The sequence below is a fragment of the Rhinoraja longicauda genome, chromosome 8 (genome assembly GCF_053455715.1).
Source record: "Rhinoraja longicauda isolate Sanriku21f chromosome 8, sRhiLon1.1, whole genome shotgun sequence".
Lineage (NCBI taxonomy): Eukaryota > Metazoa > Chordata > Chondrichthyes > Rajiformes > Arhynchobatidae > Rhinoraja > Rhinoraja longicauda.
In genome coordinates, this window is record NC_135960.1 from 36,332,608 (window position 1) to 36,355,641 (window position 23,034).

Here is a 23,034-nt window from a genome sequence, read left to right on the forward strand (position 1 = left end):
TAGTCGCAGGACCTATTCCTACAAACTTTAAAAGTATTGTTTTGATAATTCAAATTATGCAAGGAATCTGTGAAATGGCAAGTGTTACATTTTGATGGGAAGAATGAGAACAGGTATAATTTAAACACTGGTTTGGCCACAGCTGGATTCCATCCAGTCTAGGCACCACATTTTTAAGATCACGATCCACAACTGATTTAAAGTGAGACTTCAGTTATGTGGATAGAAGTTGGATATAGACTCAAGTCTGAGCAATTGGAGTGGGTACGAGGCCTGGTGCAGGCGACGTAAGCGCGAGGTTGGCGGAAGGTGGATGTTTGGCCTGCCTAAGCAATCTAGAACGATCAGTAACAGGCCCCATATAAGGGCTAAAATATTTAGTAATGTGATGAGAAATTTCTTCAAAGTGTAAAATCTTTAGAATTTTCATCTCCAGAGGGGTATAGAGTTTTAGTCATTGCTTGTATTAAAACAGATTTCTGAATATTAAGGGGATCCAAATATTTGGAGAAAGAGAATGGTGTGCAATATAGAACGGCCATGATATTGGTGAAGCAGACTCAATTTGGCCAAATGACCCAATATGGCTATTATTCCTATTATGTTATCGTTGGAGATTCAAATAATTGTCTTTCAAACTGAAAAGTCATACAACAGTATAGGAAGGATAGAAACAAAATGTTGTAATAACTCAGCGGGTCAGGCTGCACCTCTGGAGAGAAGGAATGGGTGACTTTATCAGAAGCAGCACTTCAATTCGCACGAGAAAATACGTTTGTTTGACAGAACAAGGCAAGGGGAGGAGATTCAGAAGGATATTTGCAAAACAATGGGGCGGAAGGCAGGGGTCGTCGTAGAATGAGCTGGTGTACTCCTACACTACCAAGATGAACGGGCCAAATGGCCTCCAGACGGCCTGTCTGGGATTAGAAGGCGACTGCCAGCTCTCAGGTGAACACAACTCAACATCTCTTCCGGCCACGGGACTGCTCGGGGTAGGCTCTATGACGTTCCAGCGTCGGGTTCTGCACCCCCCCGCACGGTGTAACGGCTCTTACCCTCCGGCGCTTCCCTGTCGCTGATGTGTTGCAGGTTGGTTCCGGGGCTCGACTTGGGTTCCCTGAGCTCCGCCTCCACCCGATAGGCGTCAGTCCGCTCCTGGTGCCGCAGCTCCTGACCGCGAAGCCCACTGCGGCCCGAAAGCGTGGGGCTTGCTCCGGGCGACACGCAGCACGACAAGGTGTTCCCCATTGCTCCTCAGCTCGTCCCGAGGGGGAGGAGATTTAAGGAAATCGCCCGACGACTGCGGCCCGAAGCGGTTTTTCTCCGGAGGAGGGAGGGAGGGGAGAGGAAGGAAAGGGCGGCCCCACGCACACAACGTCGTTGTCACCGCCGCCTCACAAAGAAGCAGGTAAGTGGGTCAGGGGAATGTCCGCCGGCCTCCTCCGGCAAATGTCAATCTCTTCGACCTTGAGCTGGATGCTGTCCACCCTGGGCTTAGTCCTGCAGCCTGGGCTTCTCTGGGCCCCCGCGGCATCTCTCCGCCATTTTGCGCGGCGCCTGGTCTGCGGGGCCCGGCATGGCAACCGAGCCCGCCCACCGGAAGGCCCGCCCCCTCACCCCGCCGCGATTGGCCGTCGCCAAACATGCCCCCTCCCTCCTGATTGGTGGGCAGCCCGGTCAGTCATCTGTTCTCATTGTTGCGAATTAAAGGTGATTTTATTATTTTTAAAACCCACCTCTTTCCCAACTCCTCAAAGTGAGGTCTTGGGCACATGTTCAGGACACACAGACCCTGACATAAAGTTGGGCAGCCTCCCAATGACTGAGTGAGGCTGGATCATTTTGAAAGCATGCTGCTTGCATTAAATTGATTCATGATTCCCAATATGAACCTTGCACCGTTTATGTGATTCAATGTAATAAACTTTGTTTATCCATTCAGATCTATGCCATGAAAGGAATAAGTGCAACGTGCCCATGAAATTAATTACGTGATGAAATCCATTCCTTCTCTCCAGTGACGCTGAGTTACTCCAGCATTTTGGGTCTACGGTTTAAACAGCATCTACAGTTCCTTCCTTCACAAATTCATTACGTTGTTTCCGTACCAATCTGTTCAATAGTAAGATCTGTCATCTTTGTATTTTCAGTCCATTTGCTTGCTGTTTACGGTAAAAATCTTCATTTTTCAATTCACTGACACCATTCCAAGGAATGACGTTAGTGACCTCATGACTCTTACTAACAGGTCTTACAGATGCACCATATAAAGCATCTTATTGGATGCATTGTTACCTTTCGGTAACAATATTCAATGTTGTAAGAAATTGCAGAGAGTTGTGAATGTTGCCCAATCCATCATGCAGACCAGCCCTTCCCCCGAGACTGAATCTACAGTTTAGAAAGTCTTGGGAGAACAACCAACATAATCAAGGGCCGTTTTCACCCCAGTTATTTCACTGTGTATCGGTACACATGGCAATAATAAACCAATACCAACAGCTCTTAATGTGACGTGGCAACGTTAGCAACCAAACAAATAAAGCTACTCAAATTATTAAGACCTACAAATATTGTTCATTTGGGAGCTTTAAGATTTGAAACTATTCAACTGCAGTGGCATTAATGTTGAAGCTGATCTTTTCCTTATGCTGCTAGATAACAATCGAAATTATGTCTCTTCCCCCAGCAATATTAATGCCACTGAACACTCAACTTATTCTTGCCATGAATGTCAAGCAGCATTCTTGAACTCCTGCTGTCTTTGTGAGGAGCATATCGACAGTCTGTCCAGGCAATAGCTCTGAGCTACTCATGGCTTGTTTCTTTCAACTGGATTTTTCTACTCCAATAATGAAAAAGCCATAGCTTGTTTTAGATTTAGGGAGGCATGGTGGCGCAGTGGTATAGTTGCTGCCTTACAGCGCCAGAGACCCGGGTTCGATCCTGACTATAGACGGCACGGTGGCGCAGTGGTACAGTTGCTGCCTTACAGCGAATGCAGCGCCGGAGACTCAGGTTCGATCCTGACTACGGGCGCCGTCTGTACGGAGTTTGTACGTTCACCCCTTGACCTGCGTGGGTTTTCTCTGAGATCTTCGGTATCCTCCCACACTCCAAAGACGTACAGGTATGTAGGTTAATTGGCTAGGTAAATGTAAAAAATTGTCTCTAGTGGGTGTAGGACTAGTGTTGGTGTGCGGGGATCGCTGGGCGGCGCAGACCCGGTGGGCCGAAGGGCCTGTTTCTGCGCTGTATCTCTAAATCTAAATCTAAACAAATCTAAATCTATAGGTGCTTGTCTGAAAGGAGGTTGTACATTCTCCCCGTGACCTGTGTGGGTTTTCTTCCATATCTCCGGTTTCCTCCCGTACTCCAAAGACGTACAGGTTTGTAGGAAAATGGGCTTGGTATAATTGTAAATTGTCCCTATTGTGTTTGACATAGTGTTATTGTGTGGGGATTGCTGGTCGGCGCCGACTTGGTGGGCCGAAGGGCCTGTTTCCGTGGTGTATCTCTAAACTAAACTGTTCTGTGAAATGCTGCTTGGTGAAGAACTGACAAGAGAATTTCAGAATGGTTGGGAACTATGGTGCAAGACGTGAACAATAAAGGTACCTTTGGTCCTGTGAGGTAAGAAAGGATCTGACATGACTCACCAGAAAATATATAAGGCATGAGGAGCTTTACATTTGAAAATGGATAGAGTACAAATAAATAAAGATGTTCAAATGTGAGAAAAGGATACAGTGGTTTAAAACTCAGCAAATTTTTGTTATGCAGTTAGTCTGGGGTTAATAAAATTAAACAAAAATGAATTTATAATAATCAGCAAGAATCTAGAGAGGTAGTTGGACTTTTTATTAAACTACAAGACAATAAAGCACCTGTTACAGACTGAGGTAAGGTCCACCATCTTTGAAGGAAAACTCGATTAATATTTGAAAAGGAGATCTGATAACGGGTTATGAGATGAGGGCAGGATGATTCTGAGGAAGGAGATGTCACCGAATGAAGAGGCCAATGGCTTTGTTCACTATAAAGTTCAAAGTTACTATAAAACATCAGATAAACTTGCTGTTGTTGTGGAAACCTTATCAACAAGATAAGGTTTAATTTATTGTGTGGGTGAAGAACAACTGAGATAGCAATCCTATTTATAACGAAAGACAATGAATGTTGGAAATCTGAAATGATAAATGCCGGAAATACTTAAAGGGCCAGTGACATAAGGACAAAAACAAAAGCAGGAGTACGTCAGTCAGGCTTTTAGGTTGAAGATAGACACAAAATGCTGGACTAACTCAGAGGGACAGGCAGCATCCCTGGAGAGAAGGAATGGGTGACATTTCGGGTCGGACCCTCGTTCAGACTGGTGAAAACCAGCATCTGCAGTTCTGTCCTACACAGACCTTTTAGGTTGGTCCACTATTCACTAAAATCAGGGCTGATCCAGTTGTGTCTTCATTGCTACTTGTCCTCCTTTTCTTCACTTTCCCGAGCTCTCCATTGATGGAAAAAGAAATAGAACTAACATTTCTGATTAAGGGTTTTTAATCTTTGTATGGTTCAGTGAGTAGATCAGAGAAGTTGTTTCTACTTAAGAAGTTCCAAAATAAAGATGTAGATATGGGAGTGTTCTCGCACAATGTTAATTGACATATTCTGACAAGATCAATTCATTGATTAGGATACGGGATTCTCAAGGAATTCGAGAGAAACGCAGTTACCCTGAGTATGTGAAGCTCTCTGACAAACAAGACTGTTAAGAAGAATTTAAATAAACAGGAGGAAATATTAATGAAGAACTTGGATGAAAAAGTGGTTTGTGTAACCAGGCCAGATGACCTTTTTCACCATTTTGGTGGCTTAAATTCTGTGTGATTTAAGAGATTAAGTAGTCGTGGAGTCTGGAGAAAATACAGGCCAGGATAGTAACATAAGGAAAGGTCGGAAAATGGACAGTAGGGAAGATTTAAATCACATAGAATAGAAGTTGGGACGTTATGTGCAGTTGTCCGTAAGACATTGGTGAGGCCGCATTTAGAGTATTCTGTTCAGGTCTGGGAACCATGTTATAGGAATAATAATAATAAGAATAATATGCCTTTATTGTCATTGTACGAACAGTACAACGAAATTAGAAGTGCTACATCTGAAACAGTGCGACAGTGCAAAACGTTCAAAGACAATCGCACAAACATAGGAACCAACACAACAAATACCAATATCAATAAAAACCAATAAAAAACCTAATAAATAATGAATGAGTTTTACACCTAAAATGCTGAAAATATTTTAAAAAGTGCGACGAAAGTGAGAGTCACGTCAAGTCAAGTGTTTCCATTCACAGTTCTTATGGCCCAGGGAAAGAAACTGTTTTTAAGTCGGTTTGTTCTGGCCCTTAGGCTCCTGTAGCGCCTCCCAGAGGGCAGGAGAGCAAACAGTTCATATCCTGGGTGTGTGCTGTCCTTAATTATATTTCTGGCCCTGTTTAGACAACGCGAGCTGGAGATGTCCTTCAGAGAAGGTAGTGGACAGCCGATAATTTTCTCTGCTGTCTTAATAACCTGTGGTGTTAATGACACTGTGGTGGTGGGCCGGATCTCCAACAACGATGAGAAGGCCTACCGGGTGGCTGATCTGGCCCTCTGGTGTCAGGACAATAGCCTCCTCTTGAATGTCACTAAAACAAAGGAGCTGATTGTGGACTTCAGAAGGACTAAACATCCAAGGACGTACACGCCACTGGAGATAAATGGGTCTACTGTGGATAGGGTGAGCAGTTTTAAATACTTGGGAGTCCGCATCACAGAGGATCTGACGTGGGCAACGCACATTGCCGCACTGGTGGGTAAGGCTAAGCAGCGCCTTTACCACCTTAGACAATTGAGGAAATTTAGATTGTCTCTGAGGATCCTTCATTGCTTCTACTCTGGGGCTGTAGAGAGCATCCTGTTCGGCAACATTACAGTCTGGTTTGGGAACAGCTCTGCCCAGGACAGGATGGCCCTGCAGAGAGTAGTGCGTTTGGCAGAACGCATCATGGGAACTACACTCATCCCCCTGCAGGACCTATACATCAGGAGGTGCAGATCCAGAGTAAGCAAGATCATGAGGGACCCCTGCCACCCCAGTAACGGACTGTTCCAGATGCTACGATCAGGCAAACGCCTCCGCTGTCACGCTGCGAAAACGGAGAGGATGAGACGGAGCTTCTTCCCACAGGCCATCAGGACTGTCAACTTTTATAACCCCAGAGACTAAATTTTTGTCGACACTAATAGTAACTTATTAACTTTATTTATATGCTGTAACTGTAATTCTTTTTTGTGCACAACCCGCAGGCATTGCCACTTTCATTTCATTGCACATCGTGTATGTGTATGTGACAAATAAATTTGACTTGACTTGACTTGAACCTTCTGGAGGGCCTTTTGGTCTGCAGCTGAGCAGCCAGCATACCACACTATGGTGCAGTATGCCAGTACGCTCTCAATGGTGGAGCGGTAGAAGGTCACCAGCAGATTCTCCTTCGGTTTGTTTTTCCGGAGCAGTCTTAAGAAGTGCAGTCTCTGCTGTGACTTTTTACCTACTGCTGTAGTATTTGCAGTCCAGGAGAGATCCTGGGAGATGGTGTTGTCAAGCTGGAAAGGGTACTGAGAAGAATTACGAGGATGTTGCCAGGATTAAAGGGCCTGAGCTACAGAGAGAGGTTGAGTAGGCTGGTAACTCTTCCCTGGAGCGCAGAAAGATGAGGGATTATCTTATGGAGGTGTATAAAATCATGAAAGGAATAGATCGGGTAGATGCACAGAATCTCTTGCCCAGAATAGGTGAATCGAGGACAGGTTTAAGGTGAAGGGGAAAAGATTTAATAGGAATCTGAGGTGTAACTTTTTCACACAAAGGATGGTGAGTGTATGAAACAAGCTGGCACAGGATATAGTTGAGGCTGGGACTATCCCAATATTTAAGAAATAGTTAGACAAGTACATGGATAGGACCGGTTTGGAGGGATATGGACCAAACGCAGGCAGGTGGGACTAGTGTAGCTGGGACATGTTAGCTGGGTGGGCAAGTTGGGCCGAAGGGCCTGTTTCCACACTGTGTCACTCTATGACTGACACATGTGCAAAGCAAAAGGTGTTGTGCAATGGGTAATGAAGGGAATGAATGAGTACAGGTTGCAGCAGAATCTGGAAGACCTGTGGGGCATGCACTTCAAACTTGACTGTAGCATGCACCAAACTTGAAAATATTGAAATTAATTTCATTTTACATTTGCTTCATTATGGCTTGCAATCCCATATCCTAGTCAGTGGGTCCAGAATTGATTCAATCTCAGTGTAGAATTATGTCAATTAAGGCTGTGACATCACCCAATACTTTCCTTAATCAGTACTGCTCATCATCTCTGACAAGCTGCCTGAGGAAGGGGCCCGACACAAAATGTCACCTATCCATTTTCTCCAGAAATGCCTGACCCGCAGTTACTCCAGCATTTTGTGTCTAAATTTGGTATAGATCAGCATTTGTAGTTCATTTTTTAATTACATTATTTTTATTACATTATTATGAGCTTCCTCCTGGGGTGGAACTAATCTACGGAACTAACAGGAAACAATTCTTAAAACTGCATTCAGAATGAAGGCCACCCCCGACCTAAGCAGTCAAGCTGCAGTAAGCAGCCACCACTTGTCTTTGCGAATTCCCACAAGACTGACTACTATTCACAAAAGCATTTGGGGGGATTAGTTGCATTTCACACCTGCAAAGCAATATCTCATCCAACCTAACCCACTGTCCTCCAACTGGCTTCAAGACCTTGACTTGTGGACTATTGCCCACAACTTGGAAGTCATTTGTCAATAGAGCAGACGTTGCCAACAAAGTTAACCATCTGAGGAACTGAGTGCAACTGAGGAAAGGGTCTTTGAAGATCAGGACATCAAGCCCAGCACAAAATGATCCATCCCTTCCCTCCTGTGTGCTTCTGGAGCAAAGCACTGGATCAATATTGCCAGCATTCACTTTGCAAAATCAACCAAATGTACTAAGGACATCCTTAGGCCAAGATTCCCAGCATTTTGACCCTTAATATGCTCAAGGGCCCCTATTACATGACTGCCATCAGGTTCCTCAACAGTCCCACTAAAACAAGCTCTCTCATGGGAAGCGATTTTCAGGAGAGTGGGGGGAGAAAAAAAATTAAGTAAGCCCCCTAATCTTTCAAAATAGTGAAGATGTTTGTCAAAAATTGCAGGATCTTGGTCAGGTGGGCAGGTGGGCTGAGGAATGTTTGATGGAATTTAATACAGAGAAATATGAGGTGTTGCATTTTGGGAGCATTAACATGGGCAGAACCTACACAGTGAACAGTAGGGCTCTGGGGAGTGTTGTAGAGCAGAGGGTTCTAGGAATAAAGGTAAATAGTTCCTTGAAAGTGGCATCACAGGTAGATAGGGTGATCAGAAAGGCTTTTGGCACATTGGCCTTCATCAGTCTGAGCATTGAGACCAGTCTGAAGAAGGGTCTCGACCCAAAAGGTCACCCATTCCTTCTCTCCAGAGATACTGCCTGTCCTGCTGAGTTACTCCAGCTTTTTTTGCCTATCATCGAGTATAGAAGTTGAGAGATCATGTATAATTGTATAAGGTGTTGGTGAGGTCGCATTTAGAGTCTTGTGTTCAGTTTTGGGAAACATGTTATAGGAAAGGTGTCCAGCTGGAAAGGGTAAAGAGAAGATTTACGAGGATGTTGCCAGGAATCAAAGGCCTGAGCCATGGGGAGAGGTTGAGCAAGCTGGGACTATTCCTTGGAATGCTGGAGGATGAGGGGTGATCTTATAGAGGTGTATAAAACCATGAGAGGAATAGATCGGGTAGATGCACAGAGTCTCTTACCCAGAGTAGGGAAATCGAGAATCAGAGGGCATAGGTTTAAGGTGAGGGTGGTAATATTGAATAAAAATCTGAAGGGTAACTTTTTCACGCAAAGGGTGGTAGGTGTAAGGAACAAGCTGAGGAGGTGGTTGAGGCAGGTACTTTCGCGACGTTTAAGAAACATTTAGACAGGTATTAGGATAGGACAGGTTTAGAGGAATCTGGGCCAAATGCAGGTAGGTGGGACTAGCGTAGCTGGACCTTATTGGCCGATGTGGGCAAGTTGGGCCTGTTTCCATGTTGTAAGACTCTATGACTATGAGAAAGCACAACATCCCAATTGCCTCAAGGTTAATTCCTGGCTCCTGACCTTCAAAGTGGGGAAGGAGCCTTCAGAATGGCACCGAGATCCCGAAGACCAGGTGTTGAGAGTACACAGAAGACCAGCCTGAGTGGCGGGAAGAATACGCCGTCTCTCAAGCTATATAACTGCTTGCCTTGCCAAGCATCTTCTGTCCCTTCCAATGGAAAAGCTAGAGAATCAGAGGATAATCCTCAATCGTGGGAGACTTCCTCAATCGTGGGAGACTGCCTAACAAGGAGTTAAGGATAAAGCACAGAAAGTTTAGTTTAGAGATACAGCAGGGAAACAGGCCCTTTGGCCCACCGAGTCCGCACACATCAGCAATCCCCGCTCATTAACACGCCTACACACACTAGGGACAATTTACACTAATACAAACCCAAGCCAATTAACCTATAAACCTGTACGTCTTTGGAGTGTGGGAGGAAACCGAAGATCTCGGAGAAAAACCCACACAGTCACGGGGAGAACGTACAAACTCCGAACGGACAGCGCCTGTGCTTAGTATCGAACCCAGGTCTCTGGCGCTGCAAGCACGCTGTCAGGCAGCAACACTAATGCTATGCCCCATGCCTCCTGGGACTGTTCACCGTCTGGGATTAGTATAGATTTTGTTCACCCATTTCTTATTTCTTGCTACAAAACAGAGTATCTGTTGTTTATAATGAAAAGGGTGCTCTCAACAAACAGAGGCACATACAGACTATTTGTCGCTGTTTCTCCCTCATAAATATTTAACAATAGGAAATACAACCTGATTCCTAAGAATCAGAATTCATCATTAAAAATAGAAAATGTTGGATATGTTCATAAGAAAAGGCAGCTTCTATCTAGAGAAAAATAGAGATTTTTCATTATAACTGGAAAGCAAACAACAACAAATGCTGGAAACATTAAATTAAAACATTAAGTACACTATAACTTAATAGGTTGAGCAGCAACTCTGCATCTCAGTTGGCTGACATGTTAAGAGCCCCAATCATTTTTTTCTTTTTATTTATTGGTGTCATTTTATTCTTGTCATGTGCACCAAGACACAATGAAAAGCTTTATTTTGTATGCTATCTTGTCAAATCATATTAATGATTTAATTGCACATCGCAATTAAGCCATTCACAAATTTAACAGGTAGTGCAAGAGTGACATACCAGAGTGGAGAGTATGGTATTACAGTATTATAGCAATACTGTGCAAGGTCCACAATGAGGTAGATTGGAAAATTGGGACGACTACACTCTAGATTATGGGAGGACCATCCAATAGTCTGATAACAGTTAGGAAGAAGCTAATCCTAAATCTGGCGGTTCATGCTTTCTAGCTTTTGTATCTTCTGTCCAACGTTGAGAAGAATGAATGAAAGGGTGATAATAGTTCTCGATCATGTTGGCTGCTTTCCTGAGGCAAGGTGAAGTGTAGATGGAGTTGCTGGGGGTGAGATTGGTTTGTGTGATGGACTGGGCTATGTTTACAGCTCTCTGTGATGCATCCCGATAGAATGCTTTCTATGGTGCATCTGTAGAAGTTTGTAAGAGTCATTGGAGGCATGCCAAATGTCCTCAGTTTTCTGAGGAAGTAGAAATGTTGGTGTGGTTTCTTGGGCGTAACTTCAATGTCGTTGGGTCCCTGACAAATTATTGTTGATGCACATGCCTAGGAACTCAAAGGTCAGGACCATCTCCACTTGAGCACCATTGATGCTGATTAGGACATGTACCTGAATTGTTTCCTGAATTGAATAACTAGCTCCTTTGCCTTGCTGACATTGAGGGAGAGGTTGTTGTCTTGACACCATGTGACTAAGCTCTCCATCTCTTTCCTCTACTCCGTTCCATCATTGTTGAGATCCGGCCAATACGGTGGTGTCATTTGCAAATTTGTAAAAGTGGTTTGAGGAGACCATTTAATCAAACCTGGAAGTTTTCAGTATTTTCTGCCTTTTATTTCAACTGCCAATATCTATAGAATTTTGCTTGTAAATCAATATTCTTCCAAAACCCGAGATTTAACACACACATATTTATGAAGAGTTAGCAGAACACATTTATCTCTTTGTTCTCTGGTTTAATGTGATTCAAGAAGAACAGCAGAAGGCTTTTAGTCAACCGAATATGTTAGAGCACATGAGTGTGGAGATGTTAAATTAACACCCCATCTCAGGATGACAGAAAATAATCTGATGAAGGATATTAGACCTCAAATGTCAATTCTGTTTCCACAGAAGCTCTCTGACCTATCAAGAGTCAAGAGTGTTTTATTGTCCTATGCCCTAGATAGTACAATTAAATTCTTACATGCTGCAGCACAATAGGATATGTAAATATAGTACTCTATAATCAATATAATAAACGAGAGAGAAAAAAAAGTTCAGTGTGTATATATACACACATACAACCCTCTTGGGAGCTGTCGGGGGCAGAAGACACTTCCAGTCCGAGCGGCAGACAGGTCGGTGGCTCCAATCCTGGCAATGAAGTGATACCAACGTTGGGCAGAGCCATAGTGGTGGGGGACTCCATTGTCTGAGGTGCGGACAGGAGATTCTGTGGCAGCAGGAGAGACTTGAGGATGGTCTGTTGCCTCCCTGGTGCCAGGGTTCAAGATGTCACGGACCGACTTCAGAACATCCTCTAGAGGGAAGGTGAACAGCCGGAAGTAGTTGTGCACGTGGGCACAAATGACGTCAGGAAGAAGATGAAGGAGGTTCTGCAACATGAGTTTAGAGAGTTAGGAAGAAGACTGAAAAACAGGACCTCTAGGGTAGTTATCTCTGGATTGTTTCCTGTACCTCGTGCTGGTGAGGGCAGGAACAGGGAGATAGGGAATGTGTGGCTGGGGGGCTGGTGCAGGGAGCAGGGATTTAGATTTCTAGACCACTGGGATCTCTTCTGGGGTTGGGGTGACCTGTACAAAATGGACGGGTTACACCTTAACTGGAGAGGGACCAACGTTCTGGCAGGCAAGTTTGCTAGTGCCACACATGTGGGTTTAAACTAAATAGCGGGGGGGAGGGGTTGACAAATTGGGAATATAAAGATGGAGTTAAAGGGGAAGTGAGTACAGGAAAAGTTGCAAAAGACTCCCGATTTAATGGGAAGGAAAGTTCAAGAAGGGATAAGAGAGTAAGGTCAGGACCAATAGTGAGAGGGGAGGTGAATACCAAAGTTAAAGTGTTGTATTTGAATGCACAAAGTATAAAAAATAAAGTGGATGAGCTTGAGGCTCAATTAGAGATTAGCAAGTATGATGTTGTGGGAATTACAGTGACATGGCTGCAAGAGGACCAGGGCTGGGAACTGAATATTCAGGGGTATACGACCTATCGAAAAGACAGACAGGTGGGCAGAGGGGGTGGGGTAGCTCTGTTGGTAAGAAATGAAATTCAGTCCCTTGTGAGGAGTGACATAGAATCAGGAGATGTAGAGTCAGTATGGACAGAACTGAGGAATTGTAAGGGTAAAAAGACCCTAATGGGGAGTTACCTACAGGCCCCCAAACAGTAGCCTGGATATAGGGTGCAAGTTGAATCAAGAGTTCAAAATGGCATGTCGCAAAGATAATGCTACGGTGGTTATGGGAGATTTCACCATGCAGGTAGACTGGGAAAATCTGGTTGGTACTGGACCCCAAGAAAGGGAATTTGTGGAGTGCCTCCGAGATGGATTCTTAGAGCAGCTTGTATTGGAGTCTACCAGGGAGAAGGCAATTCTGGATTTAGTGTTGTGTCATGAACCGGATTTGATAAGGGAACTCAAGGTAAAGGAGCCATTAGGAGGTAGTGACCATAATATAAGTTTTAATCTACAATTTGAAAGGGAGAAGGGAAAATCGGAAGTATTACAGTTGAGAAAAGGGGATTATGGAGGCATGAGGGAGGAGCTGACCAAAGTTGATTGGAAAGAGACCCTAGAAGGGATGACAGTGGAACAACAATGGCAGGTATTTCTGGAAATAATACAGAAGGTGCAGGGTCAGTTCATTCCAAAGAGGAAGAAAGATTCTAAGGGGAGTAGGAGGCGACCGTGGCTGACAAGGGAAGTCAAGGACAGTATAAAAATAAAAGAGAACTATAACATAGCAAAGATGAGCAGGAAGCTAGAGGATTTAGATACTTTTAAAGAGCAACAGAAGATAACTAAAAAGGCAATACGGGGAGAAAAGATGAGGTACGAAGGTAAGCTAGCCAAGAATATAAAGGAGGATAATGAAAACTTCTTTAGGTATGTGAAGAGGAAAAAAATAGTTAAGACAAATGTGGGTCACTTGAAGACAGAAACAGGTGAATTTATTATAGGGAACAATGAAATGGCAGACGAGTTGAACAGGTACTATGGATCTGTCTTCACTAAGGAAGACACAAACAATCTCCCAGAGGACCCAGGGTGATGGAGGAACTGAAGGAAATGGTGTTGGGTAGACTGATGGGACTGAAGGCTGATTAATCCCCAGGGCCTGATGGTCTGCATCCCAGGGTATTTAAGGAAGTGGCTCTAGAAATCGTGGACGCATTGGTGATCATTTTCCAGTGTTCCAAGATTCAGGATCAGTTCCTGTGGATTGGAGGTTAGCCAATGGTTATTCCACCTTTTAAGAATTATAGACCAGTTAGACTGACATCGGTGGTGGGGAATATGCTGGAGTCAATTATAAGAGATGAAATAGCAGCACATTTGGAAAGCAGTAACAGGATCAGTCCGAGTCAGTATGGATTTACGAAGGGGAAATCATGCTTGGATTTTTTTGAGGATGTAACTAGGAGAATGGACAAGGGAGAGCCAGTGGAGGTAGTGTACCTGGACTTTCAGAAAGCCTTTGATAAGGTCCCACATAGGAGATTAATGGGCAAAATTAGAGCACATGGTATTGGGGGAGGGGTACTGACATGGATAGAAAATTGGTTGGCAGACAGGAAACAAAGAGTAGAGATTAATGGGTCCCTTTCAGAATGGCAGGCAGTGACTAGTGGGGTACCGCAAGGCTTGGTGCTGGGACCGCACCTATTTACAACATACATTAATGACTTAGATAAAGGGATTAAAAGTAACATTAGCAAATTTGCAGAAGACACAAAGCTGGGTGGCAGTGTGAACTGTGAGGAGGATGGTGGGAGGATGCAGGGTGACTTGCACAGGTTGTGTGAGTGGGCATATGCCTGGCAGATGCAGTTTAATGTGGATAAATGTGAGGTTATCCATTTTGGTGGCAAGAACAGGAAGGCAGATTATTATCTGAATGGTGTCATTAGGAAAAGAGGAAGTACAACGAGATCTGGGTGTCCTTCTGGGTTCATCAGTCACTGAAAGGAAGCATGCAGGTACAGCAGGCAGTGAAGAAAGCTAATGGCATGTTGGCCTTCATAACAAGAGGAGTTGAGTGTAGTAAAGAGGTCCTTCTGCAGATGTACAGGGCCCTAGTGAGACCACACCTGGAGTATTGTGTGCAGTTTTGGTCTCCGAGTGCAGCGTCGGTTCACGAGGTTAATTCCCGGGATGGCGGGACTGTCGTATGTTGAAAGAATGGAGCGACTGGGCTTGCATACACTGGCATTTAGAAGGATGAGAGGGGATCTTATGGTAACATAAGATTATTAAGGGATTGGACATGCTAGAGGCAGGAAACATGTTCCTGATGTTGGGGGACTCCAGAACCAGGGGCCACAGTTTAAGAATAAGGGGCATGCAATTTAGAACGGAGATGAGGAAGAACATTTTCACCCACAGAGTTGTGAATCTGTGGAATTCTCTGCCTCAGAAGGCAGTGGAGGCCAATTCTCTGGATGCTTTCAAGAGAGAGTTAGATAGAGCTCTTAAAGATAGCGGAGTCAAGGGATATGGGGAGAAGGTAGGAACGGGGTACTGATTGTGGATGATCAGCCATGATCACAGTGAATGGCGGTGCTGGCGTGAAGGGCCGAATGGCCTACTCCTGCACCTATTGTCTATTATCTATTAATAGTACAATAAAAATAATAATAGTCTACTGTAGTTCAGAGCTTATTTGAGGTTGTAGTGTTTAATAGCGTGATGGCCAACCTTTCCAGCACTTTTTGGTTTTATTCTACTGAAAACATTCTCTCCTTTTTCTGATAATACTGCATCATTAATTGTCCTCAGAAAAAGAGATAACTTGAGCAATTTCGCTTTACTGTCTGTGGAAACTTCCCGTGTGCAGATTAAATGCCTCACTTCCTAAATTATAACTGTAAGCACACACCAAAAATACTGTATAAGCCCTGAAACCTCTTAGACCATTCTGGTCGTGGGAAAGGTGCTGTTTGAACACCAATATTTGTTTCTTTCACAGTATAAATGGAACCCCGGGCTAGATCATAATGGCTTTACTGCCCTACGATAATGCCATGATCCCGGAACTCCGGAAATTCCATGAAGCCTCTGCAACCTTCCGGTTTGCTAACCGGGACATAGTGATCAGGCAGGACTGGAAACAGCTGGGAGTGGCAGCAGTGGTGTGGGATGCAGTAAGTATTTCAGTACAAATTCACATCTAATTGTGTGTACAACACCTCATGATCAGATGGGTAAGTGGGCCAAGGAATGACAAATTCAATTTAAATCAAATAAGTATGTGGCAATGCATTATGGGAAGTCAAACCAGGGTAGGACTTTCACAGTGAACATTAGGGCTCTTGGGAGTGTTTTCGAACAGAAGGACTGAGGAGTATACGTACTTAGTTTCCTAAAAGTGGTGTTAGAAATGGACAGGGAGGCGAAGAAAATGTTTGGCACATTGGCCTTCCTGCGTCAGGGGTTTGAGCATGAAAGGTGGGATGCTATGTTGCAGTTGTACACTACGTTCTTGCGGCCACTCTTAGAATATTGTGTACAATTTTGGCCACCCTGCTATAGGAAAAATGCTGTCAAGCTGGAATGTGTGCAGAAACTATTTATGAGGATATTGTCAGGTCTCAAGGGACTGAGTAATATGGAGAGATTGGGCAGGCTAGGACTTCATCCCTTGACGCATAGGAGGCTGAGAGATGTATAAAAATAATGAGGGGGTAGAGATGGAATGAACAGCCTTTTTCTCAGGCTTGGGGAATCAAGAACTGGATGGCATGTGTTTAAGTTGAGAAGGAAAAGCCTTAATAAGAACCTGAGGAGCAATGTTTTCACACTGAGGATGGTATGTATATGAATGATATGCCAGACGAAATGATTGAGGCAGGTACAATAACACCGTTTAAAAGACATTTGGATAGGTACATGGATAGAGAAGGTTTGGAGGGATATCGGTCAATCTCAGGCAAATGAGACCAGCTTAGGGCGGTCACGGTGGTGCAGTGGTAGAGTTGCTGCCTTACAGCGAATGCAGCGCCGGAGACCTGGGTTCGATCCCGACTACGGGAGCTGTCTGTACGGAGTTTGTGCGTTCTCCCCGTGACGCGAGATTTTCTCCGAGATCTTCGGTTTCCTCCCACACTCCAAAGACATGCAGGTTTGTAGGTTAATTGGCTTGGTGTAAATGTAAATTGCCCCTAGTGTGTGTAGGGTAGTGTTAGTGTGCTAGGATCGCTGGTCGGTGCAGACCCGGTGGGCCGAAGGGCCTGTTTCTGCGCTGTATCTCTAAAATTAAACTAAAGATGGTCATCTTGGTCAATATCAACGATTGGGCTGAAAGGCCTGTTTCTGTCCTGTATAATTCCATGACTATGATTTAGGGGAATAATCAGATAATCCAATGGAATACTGAATTTTATCAACAAAACAATCCAAAATGTATTTCATGTTCAAGAACTTTTGTTTTAAAAGAAAAAAAGTGATAGGAATGCTTTAACTGCAACAGAAATATAAACATTTTGTGTTTCAGGCAGTGATACTTTGCACGTTCCTTGAACTGGGAGCGATAAAGCTACAAGACCGCACTGTGATAGAGCTGGGAGCAGGAACTGGATTGGTTGGAATAGTTGCAGCACATCTAGGTGGGTTTTGGATTACTAATGGTCTTTACTACCAACAACATAACACAAAGTGCTGGAGGAAATCTGAAGCGACTGGACAGACAACATTTTGGGTCAGGACCCTTCAGACTGATTGAAACTGGAAAAGAGATATGGGGGGCGGTTTGCTGGATAAAGCCAGGAAAGTGACAGGTGGATACAGGTAAAGGAGGGTTGATTGGCAGATGGGTGGAGTAATTAACAAAAGCTAGACAAGGAGACAAAAGGGTGAATAGAAGGAGTGGAAGGGAAAGGGGTGGGGGAGATGAGGGGGGAAGAAATGGGAAACTCAGGGATGGGAGAGGAACATACAAAGGAGGGGAAAGGAGCAGGATGATTAGGGGTGGGTGAGAGATAGGAGAAGTGTTTGCTGATTAGGGTGAGGAGGGGATGATATGAGAAAGAGAGGGATGGTTTTACTCAGAATGAGAGAATTGAATGATCATAATGTTGAATTATACTGGAACATGAGGTGCTGTTCCTCCAGTTTGCGTATGGACTTGCTCGGCAATGGAGAAGGCCCGGGACAGAAACATCAATATGAGAATGAGAAGGAGATTTAAAATGGTTAGCAACTGGGGGATCCAGCACTTTGCAGACAGAACCCAAGTGTTCGGCGAAACAGTCACCTAGCCTTCACTGGGTCTCACTAATATAATGGGGGCCACATCGGGAGCACCGAATGCTGTAGATGAGATTTGAAGAAATTCATGAGAACCTCTGTCTCACCTGGAAGGGCTGCTGGGGTCCCTGGATAGAAGTGAGAGAGATGTCAGGACAGGTGTTACATCTCCTGTGGAAGCATGGGAAATTACCTGGAGAGGTGGTGGTTATGTGGGTAGGGATGAGTGAATCAAGGAGTTGCAGAGGGAGTGGTCTCTACGGATAGTGGATAAGGCAGGCGACGGAAAGACATGGTGAGATCACATTGAAGGTGCTGAAAATGTCAGTGAATGATGTGTTGGATACAGAGGCAGGTGGGAAAGGGTGAGGATCAGGGGAACTCTATCCTTGTTCCATCGAAGGGAGAGGGAGGAAGAGAGCAGAACTATGGGGCACTGATGAGACACAGGTGAGGGCTTCATCCACAACAGCAGGGGGAACCACACTCACTGAAGAGAAGACATCTCAAATGTACTAGCATGGAAAGCCTCATCTTGGGAGAAATGTGGTAGAGACTGAGAAATTTAGAGTAAGGGATGGGAGGAGGTGTAGTCAAGGTAACTGGGAGTCAGTGGATCCACATTTTTGAAACTAGTTTGCATTTCACAAAAGAATCCATAAACTTATAGAATGGTTGTTCCATTCTCATTTATGTTGCAATTTGAGTGATGTTTAACAAACCCAATGTCAAGTCAAGTCAAGTTTATTTGTCACATACACATAAATGTGCAGTAAAATGAAAGATTACCCACAGTCCAACAACAAGAGCAATAAAAATAAGCAATAACACACACAATCAAACAAAAAGAAACATCCATCACAGTGAGTCTCCTCCAGTCACCTCCTCACTGTGATGGAAGGTCAGAATGTCTTTTCTCTTCCCCTGCCGTCTTCTCCCGCGGTCAGGCTGTTGTAGTTGCCACTTTCCAGGCCACGCCGGACGGTGAAAGGTCCGCAGCGGGCGATCCGGGGCGGGCGATGCCGCTGCCGGAGCTCCCGATGTCGGCCCCCACCCAGGGGGCTGCGAGCTTCCGACGTCCACGCGGACAGAGCCTCCAAAGGCGAGTCCCAGGTGGAGGCCGCCAGCTCCAGGTGCATGGCCGATGGTAGGCCGCAGCGGGAACGGAGACACGACCCAGAACAAAAGGTTGCGTCTCCGTTCGGAAGAGACTTTACATTTACAGTCCCCCCCCCCCCCCCATAGTACACAACCCTCAAAAAAACTACATCCCATTTGCAGTACAATCAAGACAAAAAAACAACATAAAAACACAAAGACAGACGGACTGCAGGTAAGCCGCAGCTGCTAGGGCAGCGCAAGCGCAAAACGTCGGAGTTGGATGATAGGTCGGAGAGTTGAGGGAGTGTGTTTTTTTATCTTCATTACTGCTGGTCCTGGACATTAGAAATACATTAAAATGCTGGAAGTATTCAGCGAATGAAACTACATCAGGAGAGAAGAAAACTGAGTTAACGGTTAAGATCAATGATCTTTCAGGGGAACAGGTCAAAGGCTTGAAACATTCGCTTTTCTTCTCTTTCCCAGGATGCTGCCCAACCTGCTAAAAATTTAATTGGCTACCAGGCAGAGATAAAGGAAGGTGGGAGAGATGAAAGTTTAACTGTTGTCGAGGTTATAATCTTCATGTGTAGGGTAGTTAATTTTTAGAATTCTGTACTCCAGGATGGGTGGGGTTTGATGTGGAGGAGTCGTGGAGACATTTATGGAATACATTCTAGATATTAAAGAAATTTAGGAATATAAAGATGGTGCAGGATAATGTCGTTGAGTGAAAAGATCACCCATGTTCTTAAAAAATATTAGAGCAGATATATAAATGAAGACTGACAGTTATTTGTTGTAAAAGAAGTATTTAATCCTCCATCCATCACTGTAAAATTACATGTTTTAACACAGTTTTTATTTCCTTGTTGGACTTAAACCAGGTGCCGATGTTACAGTCACGGATAGGGAGGTAACGCTTCAGTTCTTGGAGTCTAATGTGCAAGATAACATCTCTGATGACCTGCGAGGCAGGGTGCGGGTCAAGGAACTGACCTGGGGGATAAACCTCTCCAAATTCGAGCCCGCCGGCTATGACATTATCCTGGGGGCTGATGTGGTTTATTTGGAGGAGACGTTCCCAGCCTTGCTGGAGACTCTGAAATATCTCAGCTCTGAAAGGACCATAATCCTGCTGTCCTGCCGCATACGGTACGAACGGGACCACAACTTCCTGAAGATGCTTGAAAGTCACTTTGCAGTGGAGAGAGTTCATTATGACAGCAAGAGAGATGTTCACATTTACAAGGCACAGAAAATAAAGTTGAAGGAAGAACTCTGAGGAAATGGAAGTCATTATGTAGTATAGGACTACTGGTCAGGTCGACAAATGAAGAGGAAGAAGCCATTCAGCAATTCAAGCCTGTTCTATTCAGTGAGCTAAGATCTAGATTTTGACATTACAATTTTAACCTATAAATCCAATAGATTTTTATCCAATTTTTATCCAATAGAAACCAGAGCAAGACATAAAATGCTGGAGATACATTGGAGGTCAGGTAGCATCAATGCAAAGAGAACACTTCAGGGCTTTTGTTAGTCTTGATGAAAGACCCGGAACCTGAACTGTTACTTTCTCTCTCCACATAAAGCTGCCTGGCCTGCTGAGTTTCTCCAGCAATTTGTTTTTATTTCACAACTTCAGAACATGCAGGGTTTTTTCTTGCTTTTTGAAAAATGTTTAAATATCCCATTGGCACCCGGTTCAGCAGCTTTGTGGTGGAAAGGGTTCCTGATTACCACTATCCATTGTTTGAAGTACGTCCCGAATTAATTCCTCAATGGCCTTGCCCTTGTCATGAACTTCCCACCCCCAAAACAGGAAATAACATCTCCAAACACTTCATCAAATCCTTTAATTACCTTAAAAGCCTTGATTAGATTATCTATTAACCTTTTGTACTTAAGGATTTATAAGACTAGTCTTTACAATTTCATCGCAGTTTGACCCTTTTCATTACGAAGTATATTCTTTCGAATTCCAGAGCTCTGAACAATTGAAAATTACTTCTATTATAAATTGAGTGGGGCAGGGAATGCGGTCATGGCAGAAAAACTAGTAGATCCACTGCCGCACAGTGCCAATGATTCAAATTCAATCCTGACTCCTGGTGCTATCCGTTCAGAGTTTGCATGTTTTCCCTGTGACCACAAGGATTTTCTTCCAAACCCCAAAGATGTGCTGGTTGGTAATCAGCCACTGTAAATTGTCACTAGTATGTACATGAGTGGAAGAATCTGGGGGCAGTTAATGAAAGTAGGAGGAGAATAAAAAAAGGGATTCATGTAGAATTAATGAAAATGGGTGTTTGATAGTCATTACGGACTCAGTGGGCCATTGGGCCTACTTTTGAACCACATCTCTCAATGCCTCAAGTGTTTCAGCCTCTTTCAGGGAAAATTAACATTACATTGGCCTTCTTGATCATTTTGTTGGTATTTCTGTACCTCCACCCTCACCTCTACCCCCAACACTTCCATCCGCCTGCTATTGACTAAGTGCTCTGATCCTTCTTTCTTAAAACCAGAATGTGTCATATCACCATTATAGAATCCAGTCTCAATCATTGTGTTTGAGTCCAAGGGACTCCCAGCGAGAAATCTAATTAAAAAAACATATTCAAGATGTTCTTCCCATGTGGGTCTATTTAAAAAAACGCTTATTGTAATTCTGTAATAGCTTAATAATACCCCAGCCTATGAGGACTTGAGCATAAACTCCCGTGTAGTACTAAAGGAGTGCTGCACTCTCAGGTGCTATCTTTTCCATGGCTTGTTAAGCTGAGACACCACTTGTTGGCTTAATCAATCCCTGTTAAAATGTTCCCTATTGAAATGTTGAACATTTATCTTTTAACCTACATCACTAAAACAGACAACTTGGTTATTTACCACACTGATGTCTTGTGGAACTTGCTCTGCCTGCGTATTTGGAATCTTACAACAATGACCAAAGACATTAATATATTCAAAAATGTAGATATATTTCATAATGCTTAACTTCTTCTTTCTTAGATCCAGAATGGGTCACCTTTCTAGAATTTGGTCTCAACCTCTGTGTTTTTGTGTCCAAGAAATTCCCTGTGAGAAGTCTAATAAAGAAGCTATTGTTTTTAAGATGACATTTTGCCCGTGGATTTTTTTTAAATAACAGATTTTCCACACTGTTGGATGTTACTTCTATTAATACCCCAAAATGTTTTCACATCTTTAAATATGTTACACTGTAGAAAAGTAATTTTTCCATTGAAGCTGGCCAGTTTAGAGGGAGCAGAAAGTAGACAAGCATTTGGTGGTCTGGTTTTGGACGTGCACCTACCCAATGTTACTGAGACATGATGTACTGGATGCTAACAAAGGAATCAGTTATACATACCACTTATGCTCTGTACCCCTGGCTCACTGTACTGAGTAATGAGTGTGGCAGATGGCAAACCATTAGGATTTCCAAAAAACACATTAGATGTCAGGTTATTGGACTTTTCAGTTTACAGAATAATTACCTCAGTTCAGTTTAGTTTATCTTTCCTCTCTTACTCTCTTTTACTCTTTATATATCCAAAGAAATGTTTGGTGTCTTCTTTTATATTACTCGCTAGCTTACCTTCATATTTCATCTTTTCTCCCCATATTGTCTTTTTCTTTGCCTTCTGTTAGTTTTTAACAGCTCCCAATCCTCTAGCTTTCCCATTAATATTTGCAATATTATATGCCTTCTCTTTTACTTTTATGTTGTCTTTGACTTCCTTTGTCAGCCACATTGTCGGGTCTGTTGGCCGTCTCATTGTCCCTTTAGTTTCTTCCACTTTGGGATGAAATTATCTTCTGTCTTTCAAATTACTCCCAGAAACGCTTCACCATCATTCCTGCTAGGGTCCCTTTCCAATCAACTTTAGCCAGGTCCTTCTTTATTAGGCAGCCAAGCATCAAGCTGGTAAAGGCACTTCAGTACACCATTTATCTGTCAAACGTCTGATAGTATTTCTGGGAAGTAACTCACAACATTATGTAAAATGCTTTGTATTTTTGAATGAAAGAATTAATGGGATATGGATGTCCCACAAAGTTCAGAAAAAAAGGATGTGGTTAAACTCTTGTGGTA

General features: G+C 43.7%; 2 protein-coding genes across 3 annotated transcripts in view; one reads left to right on the forward strand and one right to left on the reverse strand.

Moving 5' to 3' along the window:
* ccnyl1 (cyclin Y-like 1) overlaps positions 1-1,589 on the reverse strand; it is a 66,261-nt gene extending 64,672 nt beyond the window's left edge. The window contains exon 1 of the mRNA XM_078403659.1: positions 1,059-1,589. Coding sequence (XP_078259785.1) covers positions 1,059-1,251 — 193 coding nt within the window. The 5' untranslated portion in view covers positions 1,252-1,589. The remainder of the gene's footprint in view (positions 1-1,058) is intronic.
* On the forward strand, positions 1,105-22,045 carry mettl21a (methyltransferase 21A, HSPA lysine). 2 transcript variants are annotated; one of them, XM_078403660.1, is made up of 5 exons: positions 1,105-1,411; positions 1,946-2,125; positions 15,553-15,727; positions 17,077-17,188; positions 19,817-22,045. In XM_078403660.1, the coding sequence occupies exons 3-5, from the start codon at positions 15,581-15,583 to the stop codon at positions 20,212-20,214; spliced, it is 657 nt and encodes a 218-aa protein (XP_078259786.1). In that variant the 5' UTR covers positions 1,105-1,411; positions 1,946-2,125; positions 15,553-15,580; the 3' UTR covers positions 20,215-22,045. The 2 variants fall into 2 exon arrangements, with proteins under 2 accessions (XP_078259786.1, XP_078259787.1); XM_078403661.1 differs by lacking the exon at positions 1,946-2,125.
* The last annotated feature ends 989 nt before the right edge of the window (positions 22,046-23,034 follow it).